General features: G+C 53.0%; 1 protein-coding gene across 1 annotated transcript in view; it reads left to right on the forward strand.

The window, feature by feature from the left end:
- Positions 1-17,867, forward strand: part of LOC139257128 (guanylate-binding protein 2-like) — a gene marked incomplete at its 3' end in the record, with an annotated part of 41,611 nt that overhangs the window by 468 nt on the left and 23,276 nt on the right. Inside the window, exon 2 of the mRNA XM_070874394.1 lies at positions 15,179-15,391. Within this exon, the coding sequence (XP_070730495.1) occupies positions 15,199-15,391 (193 nt within the window). The remainder of the gene's footprint in view (positions 1-15,178; positions 15,392-17,867) is intronic.

Consider the following 17,867-nt stretch of genomic DNA (forward strand, 5'->3'; position numbering starts at 1 on the left):
TTGTGCTACTGCTTCAGGAAATTCTTTGTCACTGTGTGTTTCAAACGAGTTTAAAACTGGTCTCTTATCTGTGACCACACCTTTCATCTGCTTTACCCACGAGATCTCTGTCTCTCTGCCTCTGTCGCTCCCTCTGTCTCTCTCTCTCTCCCTCTGTCTCTCTCTGTCTCTCTGACTCTCCCTCTGTCTCTCTCTGTCTCTCTCTCTCTCTGTCTCTCCCTCTGTCTCTCTCCCTCTGTCTCACTCTCTGTCTCTCCCTCTGTCTGTCTGTCTCTGTCTCTGTCTCTCTCTCTGTCTCTCTCTCTCTCTCTGACTCTCCCTCTGTCTCTCTCCCTCTGCCTCTGTCTCTCTCTCTCTCTCTGACTCTCCCTCTGTCTCTCTCCCTCTGCCTCTGTCTCTCTCTCTCTCTGACTCTCCCTCTGTCTCTCTCTGTCTCTCTCTCTCTCTGTCTCTCCCTCTGTCTCTCTCCCTGTCTCTACCTCTGTCTGTCTGTCTCTCTCTCTGTCTCTGTCTCTCTCTCTCTCTCTCTGTCTCTCCCTCTGTCTCTCTCCCTCTGTCTGTTTGTCTCTCTCTCTGTCTCTGTCTCTCTCTCTCTCTCTGTCTCTCCCTCTGTCTCTCTCCCTCTGTCTGTCTGTCTCTCTCTCTGTCTTTGGTTCCCTCTGTCTCTGTCTCTCTGTCTCTGTCTCTCTCTCTGTCTCTCCCTCTCTCTCTCTCTCTCTGTCTGTTTCTGCCTGCCTGTCTTGCTCTCTCTCTCTCCCTCTCTGTTTCTGCTTGCGTGTCTTTCTCTCTATCTCTCTTGCTGTTCCCCTCTCTTGGTCTCTCTCAATCTCTCTCTCTCTCTGTCTCTCTCTGTCTCTGTCTCTCATTCTCTCTGTCTGTCTCTCTCTCTCTGTCTCTCTCTCTTTGTTTCTCTCTTTCTTTCTCTGCCTCTCTCCCTGTTCTCTCTTTGTCTCTCTTTGTGTATCTCTCTCTCTGTCTCTGTCTCTCACTGAACATAAGAACATAAGAACATAAGAATTAGGAACAGGAGTAGGCCATCTAGCCCCTCGAGCCTGCTCCACCATTCAACAAGATCATGGCTGATCTGGCCGTGGACTCAGCTCCACTTACCCGCCCGCTCCCCGTAACCCTTAATTCCCTTATTGGTTAAAAATCTATCTATCTGTGACTTGAATACATTCAATGAGCTAGCCTCAACTGCTTCCTTGGGCAGAGAATTCCACAGATTCACAACCCTCTGGGAGAAGAAATTCCTTCTCAACTCGATTTTAAATTGGCTCCCCGGTATTTTGAGGCTGTGCCCCCTAATTCTAGTCTCCCCGACCAATGGAAACAACCTCTCTGCCTCTATCTTGTCTATCCCTTTCATTATTTTAAATGTTTCTATAAGATCACCCCTCATCCTTCTGAACTCCAACGAGTAAAGACCCAGTCTACTCAATCTATCATCATAAGGTAACCCTTCATCTCCGGAATCAGCCGAGTGAATTGTCTCTGTGCCCCCTCCAAAGCTAGTATATCCTTCCTTAAGTAAGGTGACCAAAACTGCACACAGTACTCCAGGTGCGGCCTCACCAATACCCTATACAGTTACAGCAAGACCTCCCTGCTTTTGTTCTCCATCCCTCTCGCAATGAAGGCCAACATTCCATTCACCTTCCTGATTACCTGCTGCACCTGCAAACTAACTTTTTGGGATTCATGCACAAGGACCCCCAGGTCCCTCTGCACCTCAGCATGTTGTAATTTCTCCCCATTCAAATAATATTCCCTTTTACACTTTCCGACATTGTATTCCATCTGCCAAACCTTAGCCCATTCGCTTAACCGATCCAAATCTCTTTGCAGCCTCTCTGTGTCCTCTACACAACCCGCTTTCCCACTAATCTTTGTGTTATCTGCAAATTTTGTTACACTACACTCTGTCCCCTCTTCCAGGTCATCTATGTATATTGTAAACAGTTGTGGTCCCAGCACCGATCCCTGTGGTACACCACTAACCACCGATTTCCAACCCGAAAAGGCTCCATTTATCCCGACTCTCTGCTTTCTGTTCGCCAGCCAATTCTCTATCCATCCTAATACATTTCCTCTGACTCCGCGTACCTTTATCTTCTGCAGTAACCTTTTGTGTGGCACCTTATCGAATGCCTTTTGAAAATCTAAATACACCACATCCATCGGTACACCTCTATCCACCATGCTCATTATATCCTCAAAGAATTCCAGTAAATTAGTTAAACATGATTTCCCCTTCATGAATCCATGCTGTGTCTGCTTGATTGCACTATTCCTATCTAGATGTCCCGCTATTTCTTCCTTAATGATAGTTTCAAGCATTTTCCCCACTACAGATGTTAAACTAACCAGCCTATAGTTACCTGCCTTTTGTCTTCCCCCTTTTTTAAACAGAGGCGTTACATTAGCTGCTTTCCAATCCGCTGGTACCACCCCAGAGCCCAGAGAATTTTGGTAGATTATAACGAATGCATCTGCTATAACTTCCGCCATCTCTTTTAATACCCTGGGATGCATTTCATCAGGACCAGGGGACTTGTCTACCTTGAGTCCCATTAGCCTGTCCAGCACTACCCCCCTAGTGATAGTGATTGTCTCAAGGTCCTCCCTTCCCACATTCCTGTGACCAGCAATTTTTGGCATGGTTTTTGTGTCTTCCACTGTGAAGACCGAAGCAAAATAATTATTTAAGTTCTCAGCCATTTCCACATTTCCCATTATTAAATCCCCCTTCTCATCTTCTAAGGGCCCAACATTTACTTTAGTCACTCTTTTCCATTTTATTTATCTGTAAAAGCTATTACTATCCGTTTTTATGTTTTGCGCAAGTTTACCTTCGTAATCTATCTTTCCTTTCTTTATTGCTTTCTAAGTCATTCTTTGCTGTCGTTTAAAATGTTCCCAATCTTCTAGTTTCCCACTAACCTTGGCCACCTTACACGCATTGGTTTTTAATTTGATACTCTCCTTTATTTCCTTGGTTATCCACGGCTGGTTATCCCTTCTCTTACCGCCCTTCTTTTTCACTGGAATATATTTTTGTTGAGCACTATGAAAGAGCTCCTTAAAAGTCCTCCACTGTTCCTCAATTGTGCCACCGTTCAGTCTGTGTTTCCAGTCTACTTTAGCCAACTCTGCCCTCATCCCACTGTAGTCCCCTTTGTTTAAGCATAGTACGCTCGTTTGAAACACTACTTCCTCACCCTCAATCTGTATTACAAATTCAACCATACTGTGATCACTCATTCCGAGAGGATCTTTTACTAGGAGATCGTTTATTATTCCTGTCTCATTCCTGTCTGTGCCTGTGTCTACGGTTGTATGTGTGTGTGTCTTGCGCTCTCTCTCTCTGTCTCTCTCTATCTCTTTCACCCTTTCCCTCGCTCTCTCTCTCTCTGCCTCTCCTGTTCTCAAACTCCTTCCAAGTTCCCCGCCCTGGGGCTTACATCACATTATATCTGGCTTTGTTGCATACTAATTGTCAGAGATTGATTGCTGTAATTTGTCAAAACAGTGTGACCCTAGTCAAGGGTGATGGGGAGCGGGTGGGGAAGTGGAACTGAGTCCATGATCAGATCAGCCATGATCGTATTAAATGGCGGAGCAGGCTCGAGGGACCGAATGGCCTACTCCTGCTCCTATTTCTGATGTTTGAATGATCTTGTATCATGTGACTGGCAGGATGGTAGGAGGTGGAATCAATCGACCCAGGTCTCTGTCCTCATCCCTTCCTACCTCCCTCTCTGTCTCTCCACTTTACCCCATTTTTGCCTCCTCTCTCCCCTTCACTCATTTCCTCCCTCTGTCTCTCTCTCTCCCTCTCACCCTCTCCCATTCTCTCCCTTTCTCTCTGTTTCCTCTCTCTCCCCCCCCGCTTTCCCTCTCGCTCTCCCCCTCCCTCCTGCTCACTCGGCCCCTCTCTATCCCTCCCTCTCCCGCACCTTCTCCCCCTCCCCCTCCCTCTTCCTCTCCCCCTCCCTCCCTCGCCCCTCTCCCGCTCCCTCTCCCGCTCCCCCTCCCTCCCTCTCCCCTCCCTCTCCCCCTCCCCCACCCTCTCCCCATCTCCCTCCCTCTCCACCTCCCCCTCTCTCTCTCTGCCTCCCCCACCCTCTCCCTCTCCTCCTCCCTCGGCCCTTTCCTCTCCCTCCCCTTCCCCCTCCCCTCTCTCTCGCACCCTCTCCCCTCTCCCTCTCCTCCTCCCGCACCCTCTACCCCTTTGTCCCCCTCCCTCTCCCTCTCCCCATCTCCCTCCCTCTCCCCCTCCCTCGCCCTCTCCCCCTCCCCCACCCTCTCCCCTCCCTCGCCCTCTCCCCCTCCCTCTCCCCCTCCCTCGCCCTATCCCCCTCCCAACACCCTCTCCCCCTCCCTCTCCCCCTCCCTCTCACCCTCCCTCTCACCCCTCCCTCTGTCCCACCCCATCCCAATCCCTCCCTCTCCCTCTCCCCTCCCCCTCCCTCTCTCCCTCTCTCTCATTCTCCTCCCTCCCCCACCCTCTCCCTTCCTCTCAACCTCCCTCTCTCCCTCTCGCCCTCCCTCCCTCGCCCTCTCCCTCTCCCTCCCCCTCGCCCCTCTCCCTCAGAGTGTTGACAGTTTTGATTTGTCCATTCTACCAACCTGCTGTGAGTGCAGAATGAAGACTGTGATTGCGACAGGATTTTTTTAAATTTCAAGATATACTTCATTGATATAAAAATTTGCACAATACATTCAAAAGCAGTTCAGTACATTTGGATGCGGTCAGCAATTTCATACATTACATTTGGATGCTGACCGCGAGAGGATTAAAGATCCCAGGGCCACTACTTGGAAGAAGAGCGGGGAGATCTCGCCGGTGTCCTGGGCCAATATTTATCCTCAATCAACATCACTGACAAAACAGATAATCTGGTCATTATCACCTTGTTGTTTGTGGGATCTTGCTGTGCACAAATTGCCTGCCACTTTTTGCACATTGCAACAGTGACGACACTTCAACAAATACTTCATTGTGTGTCAAGTGCTGAGGGACGTCCTGAGATGGTGAAAGGATCTTTTACATCGACCTGAGAGGGCAGGTTGAACATCTCATCCGAAAGACGGCCCCTCCGACAGTGCGGGGCTCCCTCAGTACTGCCCCTCCGACAGTGAGGGGCTCCCTCAGTACTGCCCCTCCGACAGTGAGGGGCTCCCTCAGTACTGCCCCTCCGACAGTGAGGGGCTCCCTCAGTACTGCCCCTCCGACAGGGCAGCACTCCCTCAGTACTGCCCCTCCGACAGTGCGTTGCTTGCTCAGTACTGCCCCTCCGACAGTGTGGCACTCCCTCAGTACTGCCCCTCCGACAGTGCGGCATTCCCTCCGTACTGCCCCTCCGACAGTGCGGCACTCCCTCAGCACTGCCCCTCCGACAGTGCGGCACTCCCTCAGCACTGCCCCTCCGACAGTGCGGCACTCCCTCAGCACTGCCCCTCCGACAGTGCGGCACTCCCTCAGCCCTGCACTGGGAGTGCCAGCCTCGATGTTTGTGCTCAGGTCCCTGGAGTGGGACTTGAACCCACAACTTTCTGACTCAGCGGCGAATGTGCTGCTCACTGAACCACTGCTGACTCACTTCTGCCCAGCAAAGCGAACTCTGATTGTGTGCTCTGCACGCCTCTAGTCCGTTTCTGATGTTGCAAGATCAAAAGGGGAAGGAGTCCGATTTGACAGGTTTGTTTTGTCAGAATCTTTGCAAAGCAGGGAGTAAGACACGGACTGATTGATCCCGCAGTGCGATCCGGGGGGAGGGGATGGGCGACTGCTTGTCTGATGTTTGCTTGGTGTTATTCGTTCCTGGGATGTGAGCATCGCTGGCAAGGCCAGCGTTTATTGCCCGTCCCTAATCGCCTTCGAGAATGTGGTGGTGTGAGATTAGGGTCACAGGTCACAGACGGATACCCAAAGGGTCTTGAGAGTTTGAAGTCATTTTATTGAAGAGCGATAGTTCTGGGCAGAATCAGATACTACATGGGGTTAAGATAAGTACAAGAGACACACAACCCGTGACAGGTGACAGTGTTCCACGCCTCGGGAAGAGGGACTGAACGACTGCACGGATGGACGGTTAGATGCCCGATGAGACAGCGAGGGTGTCTCGGGTCAGCGGATCTCTGCAGCCTGCGGCAACAGTCACTTCTCCTGCTCCGTCCCTCGAGCTGTCGGATGTGTTCGGCCGTTAGCCTGAATTGATCCACCTCCGAGGCTTACACTTGACTATTCCAAAGCACTCCTGGCCAGCCTCACACATTCTTCCCTACGCAAACTACCGGTGATCCAAAACTTGGCAGCACATGTCCTATCTCGCACCGAGTCCCGTTCACCCATCACCCCCTGTGCCCCGTGTCCTAACTTGCACCAAGTCCCGCTCACCCATCACCCCCTGTGCCCCGTGTCCTAACTCGCACCAAGTCCCACTCACCCATCACCCTCTGTGCCCCGTGTCCTAACTCGCACCAAGTCCCGCTCACCCATCACCCCCTGTGCCCCGTGTCCTAACTTGCACCAAGTCCCGCTCACCCATCACCCCCTGTGCCCCGTGTCCTAACTCGCACCGAGTCCCGCTCACCCATCACCCCCTGTGCCCCGTGTCCTAACTCGCACCGAGTCCCGCTCACCCATCACCCCCTGTGCCCTGTGTCCTATCTCGCACCAATTCCCGCTCACCTATCACCCCCTGTGCCCCGTGTCCTAACTCACACCGAGTCCCGCTCACCCATCACCCCCTGTGCCCCGTGTCCTAACTCGCACCGAGTCCCGCTCACCCATCATCCCCTGTGCTCACTGCCCCGTGTCCTAACTCGCACCGAGTCCCGCTCACCCATCATCCCCTGTGCTCACTGCCCCGTGTCCTAACTCGGACCGAGTCCCACTCACCCATCACCCCCTGTGCTCGCTGACCGACATTGGCTCCCGATTAAGCAACGCCTCGATTTAAAAATTCTCATCCTTGTTTTCAAATCCCTCCATGGCCCTCGCCCCTCCCTATCTCTGTAACCTCCTCCAGCCCCTATAATCCTCCTGAACTTTGTAACTCCCTCCAGCCCCTGCACCCCTCCCTATCTCTGTAACCTCCTCCAGCCCCTACACCGCTCCATATCTCTGTAACTCCTCCAGCCCTTACACTCCTCCCGATCTCTGTAACCTCCTCCAGCCCCTACACCCCTCCCTATCTCTGTAACCTCCTCCAGCCCCTACACCCCTCCCTATCTCTGTAACCTCCTCCAGGCCCTACACCCCTCCCTATCTCTGTAACCTCCTCCAGCCCCTACATCCCTCCCTATCTCTGTAAACTCCTCCAGCCCTTGACCACTCCCTATCTATGTAACTCCTCCAGCCCTACACCCCTCCCTATCTCTGTAACCTCCTCCAGCCCCAAAACCCCCCGAGATGTCTGCACTCCTCTAACTCTGCCCTCCTGACCATCCCTGATTATAATTGCTCCACCATCGGTGGCCGTGCCTTCAGCTGCCTGGGCCCCAAGCTCTGGAACTCCCTCCCTAAACCTCTCCACCTCTCTACCTCTCTCCTCCTTCAAGACGCTCCTTAAAACCGACCTCTCTGACCCAGCTTTTTGTCACCTGCCCTAATTTCTTGTTATGCGGCTCGGTGTCAAATTTAGTTGTTTTGCCTTGTATTACTCCTGTGACACGCCTTGAGATGTGGAAATCGCAGGATAGCTCAGATGAATAAATGGCTTGCGGAGTGGTGCAGAAGGGAGGGAGTCAAATTCCTGGGACATTGGAACCGGTTCTGGGGGAGGTGGGACCAGTACAAACCGGACGGTCTGCACCTGGGCAGGACCGGAACCAATGTCCTCGGGGGAATATTTGCTAGTGCTGTTGGGGAGGTGTTAAACTAATATGGCAGGGGGATGGGAACCTATGCAGGGAGACAGAGGGAAGTAGAATGGGGGCAGAAGCAAAAGATAGAAAGAAGAAAAGTAAGAGTGGAAGGCAAAAAGCAAAAAGGGCCACATTACAGCAAAATTCTAAAGGGGCAAAATGTGTTAAAAAGACAAGCCTGAAGGCTCTGTGCCTCAATGTGAGGAGTATTCATAATAAGGTGGATGATTTAACTGCACAGACAGCAATTAATGAATATGATATAATTGGCATCACAGAGACATGGCTCCAGGATGACCAAGGCTGGGAACTCAACATCCAGGGGTATTCAACATTCAGGAAGGATAGACAGAAAGGAAAAGTAACCGGGGTGGCGTTGCTGGTTAAAGAGGAATTTAACGGAACAGTAAGGAGGGACATTAGCTTGGATGATGTGGAATCGGTATGGGTAGAGCTGCGGAATACCAAAGGGCAGAAAACACTACTGGGAGTTGTGTTCAGACCACCAAACATTAGTAGTGAAGTTGGGGACAGCATCAAACAAGAAATAAGGGATGTATGCAATAAAGGTACAGCAGTTATCATGGGCGACTTTAATCTACATATAGATTGGGCTAACCAAACTGGTAGCAATATGATTGAGGAGGATTTCCTGGAGTGTATTAGGGATGGTTTTCTGGACCAATATGTCAAGGAACCAACTAGAGGGCTGGCCATCCTAGACTGGGTGATGTGTAATGAGAAGGGACTAATTAGCAATCTTGTTGTGCGAGGCCCCTTGGGGAAGAGTGACCATAATATGGTAGAATTGTTTATTAAGATGAAGAGTGACACAGTTAATTCAGAGACTAGGGTCCTGAACTTAAGGAAAGGTAACTTTGATGGTATGAGACGTGAATTGGCTAGAATACACTGGCGAATGATACTTAAAGGGTTGTCGGTGGATAGGCAATGGCAAAAATTTAAAGATCACATGGTTGAACTTCAACAATTGTACATCCCTGTCTGGAGTAAAAATAAAATGGGGAAGGTGGCTCAACTATCGCTGTAGTGTCCTTGCACCTTACTATAGAATCACATGAGGCATCTACTGCAGACAAGGTCACTACGTGACCTGAAGCTTTATTCCCAGGACCAAGGAGTGCTGACCCTGCGTGGGACTTCCCTTTATATACCTGGATGACCAGGTGAGGAGTGTCTCCCACAAGTTCACCCCCTGTGGTCAAGGTGTGCATTTCTCAGTGTACAGTGTTGTTACATAAAGGTTACAGTTATGTGAAGGTTACAAACATGACAGTCGCCAACAAGGAAAATTAAGGATAGTGTTAAATCCAAGGAAGAGGCATATAAATTGGCCAGAAAAAGCAGCAAACCTGAGGACTGGGAGAAATTTAGAATTCAGCAGAGGAGGACAAAGGGTTTAATTAGGAGGGGGAAAATAGAGTATGAGAGGAAGCTTGCCAGGAACATAAAAACTGACTGCAAAAGCTTCTATAGATATGTGAAGAGAAAAAGATTAGTGAAGACAAACGTAGGTCCCTTGCAGTCAGAATCAGGTGAATTAATAATGGGCAACAAAGAAATGGCAGACCAATTGAACAAATACTTTGGTTCTGCCTTCACGAAGGAAGACACAAATAACCTTCCGGAAATACTAGGGGACCGAGGGTCTAGTGACAAGGAGGAACTGAAGGAAATCCTTATTAGGCAGGAAATTGTGTTAGGGAAATTGATGGGATTGAATGCCAATAAACTGAACACAATATTCCAGGTGAGGCCTCATCAAGGCCCTGTACAACTGTAGCAACACCTCCCTGCTCCTATACTCAAATCCCCTCGCTATGAAGGCCAACTTGCTATTTGCCTTCTTCACCGCCTGCTGTACCTGCATGCCAACCTTCAATGACTGATGTACCATGACACCCAGGTCTCGTTGTACCTCCCCTTTTCCTAATCTGTCACCATTCAGATAATAGTCTGTCTCTCTGTTTTTACCACCAAAGTGGATAACCTCACATTTATCCACATTACACTTCATCTGCCATGCATTTGCCCACTCACCTAACCTATCCAAGTCACTCTGCAGCCTCATAGCATCCTCCTCGCAGCTCACACTGCCACCCAACTTAGTGTCATGACTTTAGACATACAATCAACAGAGATTCGTGGATGTTGGTTCCGTGACCTGTGGGCTTGCCTTCTTAACCATTTTCTGCAGCTTCCATGACCTTTCTCTATCGCCCGCTGTCTCTTCCTGTGTTCTTTCCCCTGCTTCTGCTTAACCTGCTTGTGTGTCTGTGTCCGTATATTTGCATCCAGGTTGTGAATACGTTTCCCGCTGGGACGAGCTTCGATTATCGATCTGTTTAACTGGCTGGTGATGGTTACTAGTTAGCACGCGGAGTCGGCAATGCAAAAGATATTTCCTTATGCTGAATGCTGTTATCCGCAAATTTGTATTCCGTGGGTTCCTTATTACACACTCGCTGTCTTCAGTGGCTGCTTCCGCACCCTGGTCAATCAAATTGAAAGCCTCACGTAACAGCTCCATTGGTGTTATGCGTGAAATCAGTTTTAAATGTCCTCGACCACAGATTGTCCTTAATTGTCCAGCTTAATTCAAAAAGCTTGGATAAATCAATTTTTTAGTTCATGGTCTACGTTTTTCTGACGATTAGTAACCTTACAGCCCACTGAATCTCCCCACCGCATTCACACACACCCACACTTCGCCACTGCTCCCGTTAATCTCACAATGCTAAACCAAATACTCATAGCCCACTTAGCTCAAGTCCTGCACACTCCTGCCCAGGCATCCCTGCTGTTAGCCCCCTTCCCCAGGGCTGTACCCATGCCTGACTGCTCCTGGGCCTGGCCAAGGGGGCCATTAACCGGTCCAGGCAGCGGGCGGTTGAGGGGGTCGTTCAGCCCCGACTGCCTGCCTCTCTTCCGCGGTTACATCCGAGCCAGGGTAGATGGAGCACACGGTGTCCACCGGTACGCTCGTGGCCTTCCGCGAGAGGTGGGCGCCGGAGGGGCTGGAGTGCATCATCGCCCCCGGCAACCAAATTTTAATTTGATCGAAGTTTCCGTTAAAGTTTCATTTCATTCCATTAAATAAATACTTTGGTTCTGTCTTCGCGGAAGAGAACACAAATAACATCCCAGAAATGCTAGGGATCCAAGGGTCTAGTGAGCAAGAGGAATGAAAGGAAATGATTATTAGTAAGAAAATATTGCTGGAGGAACTAATAGGACTGAAGGCCGATAAATCCCCAGGGCCTGATGATCTGCATCCCAGAGTACTAAAAGAGGTAGTCATGGCAATAGTAGATGCATTAGTTGTCATCTTCCAAAATTCTATAGATTATGGAACAGTTCCTGCAGATTGGAGGGTTGCAAATGTAACATAGAAACATAGAAAATAGGTGCAGGAGTAGGCCATTCGGCCCTTCTAGCCTGCACCACCATTCAATGAGTTCATGGCTGAACATGCAACTTCAGTACCCCTTTCCTGCTTTCTCACCATACCCCTTGATCCCCCGAGTCGTAAGGACTTCATCTAACTCCCTTTTGAATATATTTAGCGAATTGGCCTCAACAACTTCCTGTGGTAGAGAATTCCACAGGTTCACCACTCTCTGGGTGAAGAAGTTTCTCCTCATCTCGGTCCTAAATGGCTTCCCCCTTATCCTTAGACTGTGACCCCTGGTTCTGGACTTCCCCAACATTTAAAAAAGAAGGGAGAGAGAAAACGGGGAACTCCAGACCGGTTAGCTTGACGTCAGTAGTAGGGAAAATGCTGGTGTCTATTGCAAAGGATGTGATAATGGTGGTGCAGGCTCGAAGGGCCGAATGGCCGACAACTGCTCCGATTTTCTATGTTTCTATCCTTCTGTTTAGAAATTTGTGGGTTCTAGTGCCAAAAGCGGGTGCTTGATTTAAAGTTTCTGCTCAAAATAGTTGTGCAGGGGCTGCCGGTATAGACACGGTGCTCACCAAATATCGTCGTGGTGGTGAGAGGGCGCGGTGCGATCGATGATGTCACCACGTGGATTTCGGTCCCAGCATGGGAATAGCCGAGGTGTTTGTGTGGGTCACAGGAGAGCTGTGGCTGTGTGTTAAACCATCAGTGATCCGACAGGCAGGCAGTGGGAAGAGGGAATGCCGTTCCTGCTGGCATCAGACCCGAGCCATAAATACAAACGCTTTATTTGCAAATAATTTATTTTCGGCATCGTGACCTTTAACTGAGATTTCTGGCAGTGTGGAGATAATGGACAGGCTTTCTATAAAGCTTTTTGTGAAGCTTTTTAAGGCAATAACCAGTGGGCAGCACTCTCGCCTCTTAGTCAGAAGGGTGTGGTGTTCAAATCCCACTCCAGGGACTTGAACACAAAAATATCGAGGCTAACGCTCCAGTACAGTACTGAGGGAACGCCGCACTGTCGGAGGGGCAGTACTGAGGGAGCGCCGCACTGTCGGAGGGGCAGTACTGAGGGAGCGCCGCACTGTCGGAGGGGCAGTACTGAGGGAGCGCCGCACTGTCGGAGGGGCAGTACTGAGGGAACGCCGCACTGTCAGAGGGACAGTACTGAGGGAACGCCGCACTGTCGGAGGGACAGTACTGAGGGAACGCCGCACTGTCTGAGGGACAGTACTGAGGGAGCGCCGCACTGTCGGAGGGACAGTACTGAGGGAGCGCCGCACTGTCGGAGGGACAGTACTGAGGGAGCGCCGCACTGTCGGAGGGACAGTACTGAGGGAGCGCCGCACTGTCGGTGGGGCAGTACTGAGGGAGCGCCCCACTGTCGGAGGGGCAGTACTGAGAGAGCCCCGCACTGTCGGAGGGGCAGTACTGAGGAAGTACCGCACTGTCGGAGGGGCAGTACTGAGGGAGCGCCTCACTGTCGGACGGGCAGTACTGAGGGAGCACCTCACTGTCGGAGGGGCAGTACTGAGGGAGCGCCGCACTGTCGGAGGGGCAGTACTGAGGGAGTGCCGCACTGTCGGAGGGGCAGTACTGAGGGAGTGCTGCACTGTCGGAGGGGCAGTACTGAGGGAGCGCCTCACTGTCGGAGGGGCAGTACTGAGGGAGCGCCGCACTGTCGGAGGGGCAGTACTGAGGGAGTGCCTCACTGTCGGAGGGGCAGTACTGAGGGAGTGCTGCACTGTCGGAGGGGCAGTACTGAGGGAATGCCTCACTGTCGGAGGGGCAGTACTGAGGGAGTGCTGCACTGTCGGAGGGGCAGTACTCAGGGAGTGCCGCACTGTTGGAGGGGCAGTACTGAGGGAGTGCCGCACTGTCGGAGGGGCAGTACTGAGGGAGTGCTGCACTGTCGGAGGGGCAGTACTGAGGGAGCGCCTCACTGTCAGAGGGGCAGTACTGAGGGAGCGCCACACTGTCGGAGGGGCAGTACTGAGGGAGTGCTGCACTGTTGGAGGGGCAGTACTGAGGGAGCGCCGCACTGTCGGAGGGGAAGTACTGAGGGAGTGCCTCACTGTCGGAGGGGCAGTACTGAGGGAGTGCTGCACTGTCGGAGGGGCAGTACTCAGGGAGTGCCGCACTGTTGGAGGGGCAGTACTGAGGGAGTGACGCGCTGTCGGAAGGGCAGTACCTAGGGAATGCCGCACTGTCGGAGGGGCAGTAGTCAGGGAGCGTTGCACTCTCAGAGAGGCAGTACTGAGGGAGTGCCGCACTGTCGGAGGGGCAGTACTGAGGGAGTGCCGCACTGTCGGAGGGGCAGTACTGAGAGAGCACCGCACTGTCGGAGGGGCAGTACTGAGGGAGCGCCACACTGTCGGAGGGGCAGTACTGAGGGAGCACCGCACTGTCGGAGGGATAGTACTGAGGGAGCACCGCACTGTCGGAGGGATAGTACTGAGGGAGCGCCGCACTGTCGGTGGGGCAGTACTGAGGGAGCGCCCCACTGTCGGAGGGGCAGTACTGAGAGAGCCCCGCACTGTCGGAGGGGCAGTACTGAGTGAGTGCCGCACGGTCGGAGGGGCAGTACTGAGGGAGTGCTGCACTGTCGGAGGGGCAGTAGTCAGGGAGCGTTGCACTCTCAGAGAGGCAGTACTGAGGGAGTGCCGCATTGTCGGAGGGGCAGTACTGAGGGAGTGCCGCACTGTCGGAGGGGCAGTACTGAGGGAGCACCGCACTGTCGGAGGGGCAGTACTGAGGGAGCGCCGCACTGCCGGAGGGATAGTACTGAGGGAGCGCCGCACTGTCGGAGGGGCAGTACTGAGGGAGCACCGCACTGTCGGAGGGATAGTACTGAGGGAGTGCCGCACTGTTGGAGGGGCAGTACTGAGGGAGTGCCGCACTGTCGGAGAGGCAGTACTGAAGGAGCACCGCACTGTCGGAGGGATAGTACTGAGGGTGCGCCGCACTGTCGGTGGGGCAGTACTGAGGGAGCGGCGCACTGTCGGAGGGGCAGTACTGAGAGAGCCCCGCACTGTCGGTGGGGCAGTACTGAGGGAGTACCGCACTGTCGGAGGGGCAGTACTGAGGGAGCGCCGCACTGTCGGTGGGGCAGTACTGAGGGAGCGCACAATGTCGGAGGGGCAGTACTGATGGAGTGCCGCACTGTCGGAGGGGCAGTACTGAGGGAGCGCCGCACTGTCGGTGGGGCAGTACTGAGGGAGCGCTGCACTGTCGGAGGGGCAGTACTGAGGGAGTGTCGCACTGTCGGAGGGGCAGTACTGAGGGAGTGCCGCACTGTCGGAGGGGCAGTACTGAGGGAGCGCCGCACTGTCGGAGGGGTAGTACTGAGGGAGTGCCGCACTGTCGGAGGGGCAGTACTGAGGGAGCGCTGCACTGTCGGAGGGACAGTACTGAGGGAGCGCCGCACTGTCGGGGGGCAGTACTGAGGGAGTGCCGCACTGTCGGAGGGGCAGTACTGAGGGAGGGACGCACTGTTGGAGGGGCAGTACTGAGGGAGGGACGCACTGTTGGAGTGGCAGTACTGAGGGAGCGCCGCACTGTCGGAGGGGCAGTACTGAGGGAGTGCCGCACTGTCGGAGTTCCACTTTCGGACGAGACGTTAAACCGATGCCCCGTCTGCCCCTCTCGGGTGGATGTATAAGATCCCGTGGTACTATTTGGAAGAAGAGCGGGGGAGTTCTCCCCGATGTCCTGGGGACAATATTTATCCTCAAACAACAGAACAAAAACAGATTATCTGCTTATTATCACAGTGTTGTGTGTGGGAGCCTGTTACACAGGAACAGGAGGAGGCCCACTCAGCCCCTACCAAAGCACCGACTAATCTCAATGAATTCTCTGCTGTTTCCTTTGCAGATATCGGAGGAGTGTTCGGGATGGCGTTTGACGGCTACATGAATCAGCCCATGTGGCTCCTGGAGGTCTCTCCCTCGGGCTCTCTGAAGCTGAACCAGGAGGCCTTGCAGATCGTGGGGGGCATCACGGAGTCTCTGATGGTGGTGGCCATAGTTGGGCCCCCAAACACCGGGAAGTCCTACCTCATGAATAGACTGGCCAATGGGAGGAGCGGTAAGTCCATGCGTCACTTCCTGCTCCAGCAAGGCCGAGAATTTATCATTCTCATCCTCGTGCTCAAAATCCCTCCTGGGCCTCAGCACCTCCCTATCTCCGGAACCTCCTCCAGCCGCTACACCCCTCCCTATCCCTGTAACCTCCTCCAGCCGCTACACCCCTCCCTATCCCTGTAACCTCCTCCAGCCCCGACACCACTCCCTATCTCTGTAACCTCCTCCAGCCCCGACACCCCTCCCTATCTCCTTAACCTCCTCCAATCCATACACCCCTCCCTATCTCCTTAACCTCCTCCAGTCCATACAACCCTCCCTATCTCTGTAACCTCCTCCAGTCCCTGCGTCCCTCCCTATCTCTGTAACCTCCTCCAGCCCCTACACCCCTCCCAATCACTGTAACCACCTCCAGCCCCTACACCCCTCCCCATCTAAGTAACCTCCTCCAGCCCCTACACCCCTCCCAATCACTGTAACCACCTCCAGCCCCTACACCCCTCCCCATCTAAGTAACCTCCTCCAGTCCCTACACACCTCCCAATCACTGTAACATCCTCCAGTCCCTACACCTCTTCCTATCTCTGTAAACCCCTACAGTCTCTACACCTCTCGCTATCTCTCTAACCTCTTCCAGCCTTACACCTCCCTATCTGTGCAACCTCCTCCAGTCACTACACCCCTCCCTATCTCTGTAACTCATCCAGTCCCTACACCCCTCCCTTTCTCTGTAACCTCCTGCAGCCCTAAACTCCTCCCTATCTCTCTAACCTCCCCCAGTCCCTACAACCCTCCCTATCTCTCCAACCTCTTCCAGGTCCTACATCCCTCCCTATCGATGTAACCTCCTCCAGCCCCGACATCCCTCCTTATCTCTGTAACTTCCTCCAGCCCCTACACCCCTCCCTATCTCTGTAACCTCCTCCAACCCTACTCCCCTCCCTACCTCTGTAACCTCCTCCAACCCTACTCCCCTCGCTATCTCTCTAGTCTCCTCCAGCCCTACATCCTCACTATCTCTGTAACTTCCTCCAGCCCCTACACCACTCCGTATCTCTGTAACCTCCTCCAACCCTACTCCCCTCCCTATCTCTGTAACCACCACCAAACCTACTCCCCTCCCTATCTCGGTAACCTCCTCCAGCCCCTACACTCATCCCAATCTCTGTAACCTCCTCCAGTACCTACACCCCTCCCTATCTCTGTAACCTCCTCCAGATGTACACTCCTCCCTATCTCTGTATCCTCCTCCAGCCAGTGGCGCCACTCCTTATTTCTGTAAACTCCTCCAGTCCCTAGACCCCTCTATTTCCCTCTAACCTCTTCCAATTCTACACCCCTCACTATCTCCGTATACTCCTGCAGCCCCTACACACCTCCCTATCGCTGTAACCTTCTCCAGCCCCGACAACCCTCCCTATGTCCAGTCCCTACACCCCTCATTATCACTGTAAACTCCTCTCATCCCGACACCCCTCCCTATCTATGCAATCTTCAGCCCCTACACCCCTCCCTATCTCTGTAACCCCCTCCAGCCTTACACCCCTCCCTATCTCTGTAACCTCCTCCAGTACCTACACCCCTCCCTATCTCTGTAACCTCCACCAGCCCCGACATCCCTCCTTATCTCTGTAACCTCCTCCAGCCCCTACACCACTCCCTATCGCTGTAACCTCCTCCAGCCCTACACCCTCACTATCGCAGCAAACTCCTCCAACCCTACTCCAGTCCCTATCTCTGTAACCTCCTCCAGCCCTACACCACTTGCTATCTCTGTAAACTCCTCCAGACCTACACCCCTCCCTATCTCTGTTACCTCCTCCAAAACCTGCACATCTCCCTATCTCTGTAATAACCCCCTCCAGCCACTACACTCATCCCAATCTCTGTAACCTCCTCCAGTCCCTACACCCCTCCCTATCTCTGTAGCCTCCTCCAGACCTACACCCCTCCCTATCTCTGTAACCGCCTCCAACCCCTACACCTCTCCCTATCTCTGTAACCTCCTCCAGCCCCTAGACTCCTCCCGATCTCTGTAACCTCCTCCAGGCCCTACACCCCTCCCTATCTCTGTAACCTCCTCCAGCCCCTAAACACCTCCCTATCTCTGTAACCTCCTCCAGCCGTACATCCCTCCCTATCTCTATAACCTCCTCCAGCCCTACACCCTCGCTATCTCTGTAACTTCCTCCAGCCCCAACACCACTCACTATCGCAGGAAACTCCTCCAACCCTACTCCAGTCCCTATCTCTGTAACCTCCTCCAACCCTACTGCCCTCCCTATCTCTGTAACCTTCTCCAGCCCCACACCACTTGCTATCTCTGTAACCTCCTCCAAGACCTACACCCCTCCCTATCTCTGTTACCTCCTCCAGAACCTGCACATCTTCCTATCTCTGTAACCCCCTCCAGCCCCTACACTCATCCCAATCTCTGTAATCTCCTCCAGTCCCTACACCCCTCGCAATCACTGTAACCT

This window comes from Pristiophorus japonicus, unplaced genomic scaffold (assembly GCF_044704955.1).
Source record: "Pristiophorus japonicus isolate sPriJap1 unplaced genomic scaffold, sPriJap1.hap1 HAP1_SCAFFOLD_802, whole genome shotgun sequence".
In the NCBI taxonomy this organism is placed as follows: domain Eukaryota; kingdom Metazoa; phylum Chordata; class Chondrichthyes; family Pristiophoridae; genus Pristiophorus; species Pristiophorus japonicus.